The sequence below is a fragment of the Parastagonospora nodorum genome, assembly GCF_000146915.1.
Source record: "Parastagonospora nodorum SN15 chromosome Unknown scaffold_3, whole genome shotgun sequence".
In the NCBI taxonomy this organism is placed as follows: Eukaryota; Fungi; Ascomycota; class Dothideomycetes; order Pleosporales; family Phaeosphaeriaceae; genus Parastagonospora; species Parastagonospora nodorum.
The window spans coordinates 594,720-606,997 of record NW_001884551.1 but is presented as its reverse complement, the minus strand read 5'-3'; the positions used below and the strand labels follow the sequence as shown (position 1 = coordinate 606,997).

Sequence of the window (12,278 nt, the reverse complement as noted above, 5' to 3'; positions counted from 1 at the left end):
GGTTCGTTTGGCGCAGCTTTTCTGCTGTTGCGACCGTTTGTTGCGGGAGTGAGTGTTGTGGGGCGGTGAGGTTGGAGGTCAAAGGATGGCGCGAACTTTTTGTTAATCCAGTGCGCCAAGGATCCGGATACGGCACGTGCATAATGACGAAACGGAAGGGGCGACTGGGGTCACCACTTGATGCCTTTGCGGGGAAGCGAAGCTTTCAGTGCTCCTCGGTCTCTGTTTCACTTGCTCATGGGGGAATATGTATTGGTACATTACTATTCGAACAATCAAATCGATATATATGTACAAATGCGAGCGGAGAGTTCTGTGGCACAAAAGGTTCTCTGTGCTGATTCCAGAGCGCCACCGCTCCTAAAAAGACATGTGAATCGGCAATAACGCTATGCCAAATATCTGAACGCCAGTCGTATGCAGTCTCTTTCTACTGTCCAATGGGCTTTTCGCGGTGAGTGAAGACTGTCGAAGCCCTGCCAAGGTCAAAGGCTCCCAAGTGCGAAGGAACAAGATCATGTAGATGACTTCGAGCTTCAATCCTCCTTGGTGAATTTCGGCTTGAAGCCTTCTCTTAACTCCTTCTCCCTCTCCGCCACACGCTGATGTCCCTGTACCTCCCTCTCAATTCTCTCTCGCGCCCGTAATATCTTGCTCTGTAGGTAGAAACTGCCTCCCTTCTTCGGATCGTTCAGATCAAACAGCCTCTTAAATCTCTCCGTGACAGCCTCCAGCTCAATGTTGCCCATCTTGCCCGGTCCAACGTTCAAAATCTGGCATGCCTCATCCATGGTAATGTTGGAGCCGCCGGAGAAGGCGCTTCCACCACCGCCACCTCCGTTTTGGTTGGCGGCAGCATATTTCTGGGCGGCGGCAGCTTGACGGTAGGACTCGGAAACCGCGCGGCCTATTATACGGGCGCCGGAGAAGACGACCTGCGTTATTATGCGGTGGGCCTGGTGGTGTTAGTTGGCGGGATTCGTGAAAGAGGCGGTGGAAGATGTACCATTGTGATGTGGTAGAAAAAGGTCTAGTATAGAGCGGTCCCTTTGTAGCTCGGCGGGTCTGGCAGAGTTGTTGCCGCACAGCTGGGTGCTTGGGCGAGTTGTTGGCGTCGATGAAGGTTGTCTTGGAAATTTCTCGACAACTTCCGAGGATGAGGAGCGTTCCGCGCCACAGCTTCAGCCAATCAGCATCCGAGCGCAAAGCTGAGTCCTCGCGCTGCGTGTACGCATTCCACAGCATCTTAATCGGTGCATGATGGAACTGACATATGCTGTATTGTCGGAAAGCGTTCAGCGTCCCAATAATACATTCTGTGGTTGGGTCAATTCCAAGTTCGGTACTGACATGAGGCTTCCGCAAGCCTTGGACTAGGCCTTCACATGCACAAAGCCGCCAGCCGACCGTCATAGCAAAAATGACCGCGTCACATGCCACTGCACTTTCACGATCACTCGAGCTCAGATCCGTCTCTCTCCAGCACAGCACAGCACGACAAAAACCCTCTTGTCCGCAAAGTGTGTGGCTTGACAGTAGACGCGGCTCTCAGCCTTACCTGCGCAGCCCTATGACGCACTTCTGGATGCATGGCCGCACTAGGTTGGTCTTTCCAAATATCCTGCATCGAACATATACACAGGCACAACTCCACCCAACATGCTTACACGCCGCAAGATATACCTTGGCTAGAGCACATGTCCAGCCCTTCGAGACCCTCCAACGATGCGTCGTCCCCGCTGCCAACCGGTGATCCGAACCCGCCGACCTATGCCTCCTTCACTCCCTCCACCCTCGGCCAGTCCACGCCGCAGACCAAGTTGAGATCCGCGATATTGGTGCACCAGAAGTCCCCTCTGCTTGCTGCTACACCGCCTCAGATCACCCGTGTTCTTGCGTACTCGCACCCTTTCATCCTGCCGTTGAACAAACTGGTTGGGCTGTTAACATGGACAACCGGAGACCCGTGGGAGAGCTTCCTCTTGGTTGCCAGCTTCTGGGCGATAGTCATGTATGGTGATGCTGTGACGAGATATGCCGGGCCGATCATTGTGGTGTCAGGCTTGATCTTGGGCATGTACACTCGAAGATACTCGCCACTCTCGTCGACTGGGTGGACTGGTGAGAAAGGGCAGAAAGTCCATAAGAGAGCGGAATCTGAGAGCGACATCAAGCACCACAAAAGCTTGGAAGACATCGTCGACAGTCTGAAGATGTTCACGTCACGGTGCAATATTTTGCTCGACCCGTTCCTACGACTGACCGACTTCCTTTCAACACAGAGGACTGCGACATCTGCGACCACAAGACCGGCACTGACAGTACTCTTCATCCGAATACTCTTTGTTCTTCCACTATGGATTCTTCTAACGCTACCGCCGTTCTACATCCTCTCTACTAAACGAGTAGTGTTGGCAGTCGGTACAGTGTCGCTCAGCTGGCACTCGCGGCCCGCACGTGTGACTCGTACTCTCATGTGGAGATCGAGAATGGTCCGCAAGACATGTGCCTTCCTCACTGGCCTGGACTTTGGCGACACCATCTCTGCAGACAAAAAGGGAGCACCACCACTCCCTCCCCGCAAAAAGAGCACGCAAGAAGTGGCAGCATCTCTGGCAGCTAAGCGCCGCCCAGAATCAACCGGCGTGCGCTTTACCTTCTCCATCTACGAGAATCAACGGCGCTGGCTGGGCATCGGTTGGACATCCTCCATGCTCGCCTACGAACGCGCCTCCTGGACCGACGAACACCTCAACGCGGTCCCACCGAAAGACCAATTCGAGCTCCCCGAAGTTGAAGGCGGCCAATCCCGCTGGCGCTGGGTGCAAGGCAGCAGCTGGAAAATCGAGACGGGCGGCGACACCAAAACCACCACCAAGGACGATGCAGGATGGATATACTATGATAACAAGGTAGGTTTACGCGAGCACTACACTCACCTTAGAACAAGACTAAAGACTTCCCAGTGGCGTGATGGACGCAGAGGCCTCGATGGCTGGGGGCGGTATACGCGCAGGAGGAAATGGTACCGCGATGCTGAACTCGTGGAGTCTACGCCGTCGACAGAAGTCACGCCTGTTCCGACGCCCAAGCATGCGCCTGTTGATGACGACCAACTTGCCAAGTTCCCGTCTAATCTCAGCGTGTCGACGGCAGATACGACGCTGGTCGATGACGCGGCAAGCGTGGTGTCGGACACTGATGCTGCGAGTACGAAGAGTAAGAGGAGCTGGTTCAAGAAGAAAAGAAGGAGTAAGAGCACGAGTGGGAGTGTGAGTGGGATCACGGTGGCGAGCGCGGGGACGGAGGGGAGTAGACGGAGTGAGGAGGAGGATGTCCATAGTCCGCTTGAGAGGACGAGGGAGGACGATTGGAGAGGCGTGGATGACATTAGGCAACATCTTGATATTTAGATAGGGGGTGAAGTGTGAAAATGATTGAGTTACGTGTCATGCTCTCTTTGTTCGTGTGGATGCATAGAGGTGGGGAATTGAGAGTGAGATCTATCGAGGCGATATGTCACCGCTCCTTCCTGAGAGGCATTTCTGGCCATCGAGAAAGCCAGATCCACATTCTCATGATCATTGACTTTGGCTCCGGTGTTGTTACGTCGCCGAAGCTTCGCGTGCTCTTCTGGGCGGTGTGTTGATATGTCACGAACTTTGGTAGCGATGAGCGGTCTGGCGATATGTCACCGCTCTCGTTAGGCTGTAAAGTTAGAGTTAGAGGTGGCAAAAATAGACTTCTGACAATGGAATGTCTTTGTTGGCTAGTTCTGGGTCTAGACGGGGCATATGATAAGGCTAGAGATAGAGGCATTATCGCGGATTGTGTTGGAGATGGTCGGGGTAAATCTTCATGGATTCTCATGAGGTGTCGTAGAATTTGCACTCGAGCTTTTGAAAGACGGAATTTCTGTCTGCAGAAGTAGATCTTCGTCACTGAGTACCGTACCTAGGTAGGTACTTCACAAGTGGGGACTTCTTGGAAAGCTCTGGTACAAAGCTCCCATATCTCATAACACATCATGCGCTCAAGTGCCGCAGAAAACCATTGATGTTACGGCGGCAACGGCGCTTCTACAGAGCGACTACCAAGTCGTAGTCCGCGTGGGAGAAAGCCTCACTTCCTACACACGGATCTCGCCTATGTCGAAACTCAATACCCGAACCCTTGATCCCTTGCACACAAGATCTACACCCAACGCAACAACCCCACGAAGTACCCTCTGATGACGCGGAAGGGTACTTACCCCAAGTACCGCCTCTACCCCAATTGCCGCGGTTCACGTGCCAGACTACCGGAGTCTACCACGGCAAGCGCTGATTGGGCATTTCACAACGACTACTCCCTGGACCCTTTCGGGACAAAGAGGTCAGCAGGATATGCAATCGAGTCCAGAACAAGACAGTTCCTTGGCCAGCTTGACCGGTAAAACCTGCACAGCATAGGCACATTACAGCATCTCGGTTCCAGCATTGCATATGCGGGGTCAAATGGGCAGTAGCCACGCATTATTCACGTAAAGTGTTGATAACAGAGCTGCCAGTGCATGTCATTGCTCCCCACGTGCCGTTCCGTCTCCACTACACACGCACCGGCGGGCTGGCCTGATGGTGTACGCGGGCAAATGGCTATAGGCCCAGTGACCGGACAATTCGCCCGACAAGCCGTGTGAGCTGCGGCGACCATCCCTCGGAATAGGTAGAATCGAAAGACGCCCAGACAAGCTCGCATGCGGTGAAAATACCGCGCTAACTTTCCACCGCCGGAAACGCCTCTGGTGTGGGCGAGTCGACCAGTAGTGTGGGGTATGCCAGCACGCATTTGCCTCTCCACAACGTGTGTGCTTCACATGTATGGTCGGTCCAAGGATTCGTCGGGCGCTGTTGGGGAGTGGGGTCGATCGATATGTCACTGTCAGCGCATGATCAGACGGCCATCTCTCGCCGTCCAGACGGAGGAGGGAGGTCTATATAAGTCCCTTCGCGCAGTACCTTGATGGTCAACCAAGCTCACTCATCTGCCCATCACACACACACTTCCAAACCAAACCAACCAACCCATCCAATCAACATGTCTCCCTGGTACGTCGCCCCCAATCACGCACTGTCTTTCGAGACGCTGCTGTGCTCGACTGGGCCTAGCGCCAGCACCATGATGTCCAAACTAACGCGCTGCGATAGCAACTGCCAGACCTGCTCCTGCTCCGGTGACTGCTCCGGCTGCTCGTGCTCTTCTTGCTCTGTAAGTTGTGCCCAGACGAAGAGGGTGGGGATTGGTTGGCTAATTCGGGGTGTGTTTGTAGCACTAAGCACTTCAACCGCCGATACCACATGCTTCGATAAACATGCTCTCGTAACGAATCAGAGCTGGCAAGATCTTCGATCGGAGGTGGATGGCTAAGGGATTTGCAAATATGAATTTGGAGGATTTATGATTGGATGAATATATGGACATTCTTTTTATGATATCGGACTTTTGAGTGACTTGATCTGTGATGTGTGAGAAGATATTAATTTTGATATTTACACAGGCTTAAGCCATCAGTTAGACTTTTCGTCTTTGACGACCTATTTTGTTCTTTCCCTAAACTTCTACGTTTCTCTTTTCCTCAACTTCCTCCTTGACCTATTGAAGCTCCTCAATGCTTGGTCCAGCCTGCTTCTTCGCTTTTGTACGCCTTCTACCTGAAGGAGATTCCTTGGGCTGGAGCCTCCACACGTATATATCCTTCTTCACTTCCAGCTCTGGTGGTGGTGGTAAATTTGGTGGTGGTTCCTTGGGCTTGAGCAACCAAAAGTTCACATCCTTCTTCACTTCCAGTCCAGGTGGTGGCGGTGAATTTGTATACAGCTTTCCAGCATCGCGTTTGAGATCGATGTCTGCGCCCTTGAACGTGGCACGGCGCCAATTCTTGATCGCGACACCATTTCTGTAGAACGACGAGCCTAGTGGGTGTAGAGGCTTCGATTCATGCTGTTGGTTCGCTGGACGGCCTGTATCGTTCGCTTTGGGGGGCTCTGCATCTTCTGCCTTAATTGCCTCTGAAGCATTGAACATGTCTGCCTCACGCTGGTATCTTCGTGCAAGTCTCTCCTGCCCCTCGCGCCTGTCCTCCATCCTTTTCAGATACTCGATTTGCTTCGCGTACAACAACTTCTCTGCAAGGAGCGGATCTTCCTCGTCTATGAAGCGCGCAATGTATTCCTGGCGTGACTGTCTGTGAAATGAACCGGCCTCATTCAGACGCGCAGATCCGAGCGCCTCGTAGAACGTCGCGGTCAGCTGTTTGGCAGCCTGTAGTTTGCGTGCCTCTATTATCGGAATGGCCTCTGCCATGCTAAGGCCGAGCTCGTTGGCGTTTTCTTCATACTTTTTGCGCTCTCGGGCTGAAGTCTTTCCAAGACTACTATGACCCCAGGCGGTCATATCAGGTTTTGCAGTCACTTGTATAGCCTTTAGTGCTAGCTGGAGGCTCTGCGCAGCATTCAAAACGAGTTTGTCGTCTCCGTACTGGCCGATTATTTGCATTCCGGCACTTTCCCTGATGTCTTGGTCTCCGTGTAACACTAGTTCCTCCTCCTTTGTAATATGGACAGGCAAGCTAATCGCGGGTAAGCCTGCAAGACTTGCGGGCACGGTGAAGACGTCATTCATGTATGCTTTGAGGGGGTCCTGCTGTTTGACATCGGACAAAGCTGGAGCAAGTGTGGGGGCAGTCGGGCACAGCAAGACGTCCACCTTCTCGTCTGCGCCTCCGGACGTCGTGCCCTCATTGCCAAGCGGATTGGCTTTGGCGAACACGTTGTTGAAATCCTGCTGCACTAGCCTTCGGACTTTCTGTGCCTGAATGAAATAATTGTCGATGGCCTGTGCGCTGAGTGAAAATGCGCCCAGCAGAATCCGGCGCTGCACTTCTGCACCGAAACCTTGTCCACGAGTCTTTGCAAAGAGCACACTTTCTGGAGTACCGTCGATGCCATCCGCTCTGCTTCCAAAACGAACGCCATCGTACTTTGCAAGATTACTTGATGCTTCGGCAGGGGCCAGAACGTAGTATGCCGATAGAGCATGCTGTGTTGCTGGTAGCCGTACTGGATGCAATGTGTGCCCTTTTTCTGCTAGTGCTCTCAAAGCACGCATCCATGTATTCCGAACAACAGGATGTAGAGTAGCTATATTGTAGTCCAATGGGATACCAATTCGCAGCGATTCAGGTACACTTTTATTGGATCCGAGGCGCGAACGAGTCGACGGAGGAAGAGAAGTAGGGTCTTGCGGATCGTATACGTTAAGCTTCTCGAATACTCGTTCAGCATTGCGAGGACTCTTCGCAAGGATGCCGACAGTGTCTAGAGAGTTCGCATACGCAATGACGCCCCACCTTGAGAGCAGCCCATAACTTGGCTTAAAGCCCACTACGCCCGTATAAGCAGCAGGAAGCCTCACAGAGCCGCCTGTATCTGTTCCCAAGGCTGCCCAGCATTGCGAGCTTGCGACGGCCAGCGCACTGCCTCCAGAACTGCCGCCCGCACTCGCCTCCTCGCCATCATATCTCTGCATTTTCACCGGCCCGGTGTGTGAATTTATCGAGTGCGATCCCATCCCGAACTCGTCCATATTCGTCTTTCCAACAACCACGACATCCTCTTCCCGCAGTAGCTTGACCACCGTCGCATCATAGGGACTCGTGAAATCTTTGAGGATTCCAGATGCAGCTGTAGTCTTGAGATCCTTTGTGCATATATTGTCTTTTACCGCTACAGGCATGCCGCGAAGGTTATGCCAATCTGCATTGCCTTCGCCATCAGTCGCTAGCGGAGGGTTCGGCGGAACATTGAGGAGTGCCGACGGTTCGACGCGAGACACGAAGGCGTTAAGGTGCGCATACTTTGCTTGATTAGCTATGTATGTCTTCGCATACTTGATGAGGGACATTGAGTCATTGCCTGCGCGTGGTCGTGGTTGCGACGGCCAAGTGTGACGACGAGACGAAAAGTTGACGCGACGTCATGTGACCATTTTTAGTAGGCTATTCATGACTCGCGCTTGTCTACCGACGTCACTTCAATCTTCCACATTTCACGACATAACTCGCAAATCTACATATATACACTGAGAACGAATGTCACAGAGAATCCCCACGGGGATGTTCAATCTTGACTTGTTACACAATAAATATCTTCGTTTATACACCAAATTGCCGTATGAGAAGCCTACCTAAGTAATATTGCTCAACGTCCAACAAAGCCTACTGTAACAAGAAAGTTTCGTAAGTCAGACTCTACCGAGAGGTCTTTCAGTGCAAAAAAATCATTAACAATTTTTTTGCCCTCATTTACTCTGTTCCAACTTCAGCGAAGCTCAATAGCGAAAGACAGCTCGAAAGTTACATCCCTCTGAGTCTCCGCTCTGTGAGCCCACCAAGGACGGCGATATCATACTTTATACCGCCTTCATCCTAATAGCACACGCATCCTTCAATGGCTATGCAAAATCGACGCCGTGAATTCGTGGCTCAGCATGCACCGCGCGCTTTCGAACTACCGTGATCAACACAGTGGCTAGAAGCGTCGAGTCCATCCCAAGCAGACTTTACATTTTCAAAGGCCATATGAATCAAACACATCAGTATTGCGTTCAAGCTCAAGATACACCTTTTGCATCTCTTAACTTCTGCTGTATCGCGATCTTCTGATCTCTCAGTTCCTTCATTCGCTTCACCTCTTCCAATTCAGCGTCTATTCTCTTTTCCTCTTCTTCCAGCGCGGTGATTTCTTCCGCTGATAACTGCCGCTGAACCGCGCTCCTCTCTGGGGTTACTGATTGAGTATGCTGGTCGTTGGACGATTGTCGTTGATGTATTTGCCCCGACGACATTGGGACATTGAGCGACGCACTGGGCTCTACGCCCGGCTGTGGCGTCGATGAACGTAACTCTGCGGCTTCATACGGCCTGTCTCCGCCCTGTAAATTTGCATTTCTGTAATGAGTCTGATGAGGACTGCTGGCATACAACTCAGCGTTCGTACTTGCATCCAGCTCCGATACCATTTCATGATGCGAGGTATGCTGCCATGCTGCATTGCGATGCGTCCCGGATGATCCATTGCCAGGGAGTTCGGCTTTCAAAGGCAGAATCATATTGACCGGGTCCGAAACCTCCTTTTCGTCGTAACTCGACCCTGTATCTCCAGCTGTGGGAGCCGCGGATTTTCTTGCGTTTCTCCGGCGTAGGAACAGCCATATCAAGGTGAGCACAAGTATTAAACCCAATAAACCACCTACTACAGCCCCGGCAATTGCGCCTATTGATGATCCGGGGTTTTTCGATGGGCGATTCCTATTGTTGGGCGCGATCGTCGGTAAATCGGTCAACAACGACCAAGACGAAGAAGATGACGAGGATGCAGGTAAACGAGGGTCACTCGACTGACTAGCGGCAGTTGCAGAAACCCTTCTACTAGCCGATGCCTGAGCTGATGTAGCAGAAGCTGCTGCTGATCTTAAAGAAGACTGCGCACCGGAGCCAATCATCCGAGTCCCGCAATTAGCATTCCTGGCCCCGTCGCACTCGGATTGCTGTTGTGAATTTCCGTTGGCTGCGCTGATGCATTGCCCGAACCAGAACTGGCACATTTGCCCCGGCACAGTGAAGCTGTACGCCGCCAAGGCTGAGGTTATGTCTGTGCCGTTGGAGCATTTGCAGCTGTAGTTAAGTGACGTCTAATTTGTGATCAGTATTTCTCGCACCGGGCGATTTTGAAGGACTCACTCGATCGCATGTATTACCACTCGTCTGTCCTTGCCCGCCGCAGACTTCAGTGCACGTATTCAAGTTCGCCTGACACCAGCTCGATTTGTCGTCTGCAGAGACTAATCCTGGCGAAACATTGCAGCACGGTATGGGAGTATCGAAATTCTGGCTGGCCATGGCGACGACGATTGAGGCGGACCAGGCTGGCGCGAATTTTGTGGTATCGTTCTTTATATATTGACAATCCTCCTCCATGTGCTCAGCCGCCCTGGTTTGTGATGATTGGGTAGCCAAGATCCAGGCGTGCAGCCAATTTCGTTGTGGTTGGACAGGTCATGCTGAGGCTTGCATATTTGGGGCCGAAACACGGGCGTTCACAACTGGTACAACATTTGGAGGCTGAGCATTCGGAAACATTGCATTACAAAACCATATGGTCTATGCTCCAATGTTATCATCGATTCTTACTGCAAAGGAATGGGTTAAGGATCATGGAACGGGGTATGCATCTCACATCTTATACAGTTCGCTTGCGCGCTAACTACTTTCCATGTTACTATCACTAAAGTCTTGAACGTCTGGCGTCTCAAGCAAAGAACCAACGTCCCTCTCTCTAAGTTCGCGTTGTCTCAACCAGCCTTTTCGACTTTGTAGAGCGAACGCGAAAGTACCATCACCATCCATCTCCATGTAATCTGCCCATCAAAATGTGACCGGAATCTCCGAACTCATCTTATTCATCTGGCTTACTTCCAGCAATATCTTTCATTCTTCTCTGCCAGCGCCGTCTGAATCTTCGTCAGTCTCCCGCAGTGGACGCGGCAGAGCGCTTGGATCTTTCAGCTCGATCCTATGGCTGTAGAAGATTAGCTTCAAGAGACTGTCTATCCAAACGAGTCTGGAGCGGCGATGTCGCCAGTTTGCCCCTGTCTTCCATAACATGAAAATTTTCGTGATAGCTGTGAGGCGTATTGGCAGCGCCAGCCAATCTCTATGCGCACTGACACACGTCTGCCTGAGCCATACGAGTCCTTGGACCTCACCTAGAGGCAATTTTGTATCCATGGCATCGAAAGTTGCTGCACGGTATTCCGAACGGAACCCGTTCGTCATGACCTTCGCGAGTGATCTGAACCATGAAGCGACATTAGAATAAGTCACTTCGCCTCCGATCGTTTTGTTCAACACCGTGCTGACGCCGAGGTTGACCAACAATACAGCGCCAGGTCCCTCAGGCTTGCGGCAACTTGGACGTCTGTTGCCTGCATGTGTGTGTTTGCCATCCAACACTTCGTCGTGAAAGACCTCCGAGATTGCGGTTACGAACCCTGCATCCTGACGATAAATCCAATGCTCTGGGGCACTCATGTATCGGTGTTCACCCGAACGAGAATCGTTATTGCCACGGTAGTTGATGAAGTCAAAAAGGCTCAGCTCGGTCGTATACGAGCGGCCCAGTCAGCCGACGCAATTGTTAGACTCATTACAGCCTCAATTCCAACATCGACATCGATAGCGAAAGGTCGGCTGGTGTGCGTGGTGTCCAGCGAGATTATATTAGAGCCACAGTCACTTCGAGCTCACCAATCTGCTTCGTAAGATGGGGCTGGCTGACCATAGTCCTCCACAGGCTTCTGAGTTGATGGCGACGACGGTAGTATCACTCCCCGTCATCGGTAGGCTTGGGCTGTAATAGTCGTGGTGCCTTGTAAAGGACGATCGATAGGATAGTACTTGCGAACGAGCAGAGATACGCTGAATAGCTCGTTGCTGCTTTCGCAGGAATCGTGGACGTGTTGGAAACATCGCACAGGAGTTCGACTGGGAGCGCGTCGAGACGGGCCATGATGATCGGCCTCGATGATGGGTAATCATGGAGGATTTGATAACTTCTGTATGGTGAAAAACAGAATGTTCGAATTGTCTAGGAGAAGAGAGGTCGGCGCTCAAGTGCGGCTGTCTTGTGAGTAATTCAGCTATGCGAGCCGCGAACAAACGACTAAGAAACACTTTGGGTCAGTCCCACAAGACTTTGCATGCCAAAAAGACTGTAACAGCTCCTAAGCGCACATTATTAAGATAAAAATAGCCTTTTAGGCTCAGTGGCACGCACTGAATAGCCTTTCGCTGATCAAGTACATCGACTAAATCATCTATGGAAACTAAGAACTTAACATTTAGTACGGAAGATCATTTGCACACAAACAGTCACGCAAAATCTCCAGGCCCGAAATCAGTATCTACTAGTATGAGTTCCGCTTAAGAAAGACAATGTTGACTTCGCCGAAATCGCGTTTTAACACGGTACTGCTGCAGATTTGGATGCCGGACTATAAAGATATGTGAACATGTGGCAGGAGATCCGAGAACAAACAAGGGGCATTTGGTGAAGGAGAGAAGACGTTGGAGTATACGACCTCGCCGTCCGTGGGCGTACGATGTTTCAATTGCCGAACACCTTGCTGCCATGATGTCTGCACCTCGCAAGGTATCTTGACAACAACAATTGAGCCAAAGC

The 12,278-nt window shown here is 51.7% G+C and overlaps 5 protein-coding genes across 5 annotated transcripts, besides 3 other annotated features; 1 reads left to right on the top strand and 4 right to left on the bottom strand.

The window, feature by feature from the left end:
- Positions 1-248: 248 nt before the first annotated feature.
- On the bottom strand, positions 249-1,245 carry SNOG_02122 (hypothetical protein; the record flags this gene model as incomplete). The annotated part of the gene is made up of 2 exons (XM_001792688.1): positions 249-935; positions 1,087-1,245. The coding sequence occupies 2 exons, from the start codon at positions 1,243-1,245 to the stop codon at positions 537-539; spliced, it is 558 nt and encodes a 185-aa protein (XP_001792740.1). The 3' UTR covers positions 249-536.
- A 452-nt stretch (positions 1,246-1,697) lies between these two features.
- SNOG_02121 (hypothetical protein) lies at positions 1,698-3,413 on the top strand (the record flags this gene model as incomplete). The annotated part of the gene is made up of 3 exons (XM_001792687.1): positions 1,698-2,205; positions 2,428-2,912; positions 2,967-3,413. 3 exons carry the CDS (start codon positions 1,698-1,700, stop codon positions 3,411-3,413), a joined length of 1,440 nt encoding a protein of 479 aa, XP_001792739.1.
- Positions 3,414-5,076: 1,663 nt separating this feature from the next.
- Positions 5,077-5,087: a sequence feature (Short protein (SNOG_20019, EDP89844.1) was converted to a misc_feature.).
- Positions 5,088-5,186: 99 nt separating this feature from the next.
- Positions 5,187-5,247: a sequence feature (Short protein (SNOG_20019, EDP89844.1) was converted to a misc_feature.).
- Positions 5,248-5,308: 61 nt separating this feature from the next.
- Positions 5,309-5,314: a sequence feature (Short protein (SNOG_20019, EDP89844.1) was converted to a misc_feature.).
- Positions 5,315-5,631: 317 nt separating this feature from the next.
- Positions 5,632-7,941, bottom strand: SNOG_02120 (hypothetical protein; the record flags this gene model as incomplete). Its single annotated transcript, XM_001792685.1, has 2 exons — positions 5,632-7,077; positions 7,294-7,941. 2 exons carry the CDS (start codon positions 7,939-7,941, stop codon positions 5,632-5,634), a joined length of 2,094 nt encoding a protein of 697 aa, XP_001792737.1.
- A 708-nt stretch (positions 7,942-8,649) lies between these two features.
- SNOG_02119 (hypothetical protein) lies at positions 8,650-9,937 on the bottom strand (the record flags this gene model as incomplete). Its single annotated transcript, XM_001792684.1, has 2 exons — positions 8,650-9,729; positions 9,779-9,937. 2 exons carry the CDS (start codon positions 9,935-9,937, stop codon positions 8,650-8,652), a joined length of 1,239 nt encoding a protein of 412 aa, XP_001792736.1.
- Positions 9,938-10,525: 588 nt separating this feature from the next.
- Positions 10,526-11,606, bottom strand: SNOG_02118 (hypothetical protein; the record flags this gene model as incomplete). The annotated part of the gene is made up of 3 exons (XM_001792683.1): positions 10,526-10,616; positions 10,770-11,189; positions 11,425-11,606. 3 exons carry the CDS (start codon positions 11,604-11,606, stop codon positions 10,526-10,528), a joined length of 693 nt encoding a protein of 230 aa, XP_001792735.1.
- Between the last annotated feature and the right edge of the window lie 672 nt (positions 11,607-12,278).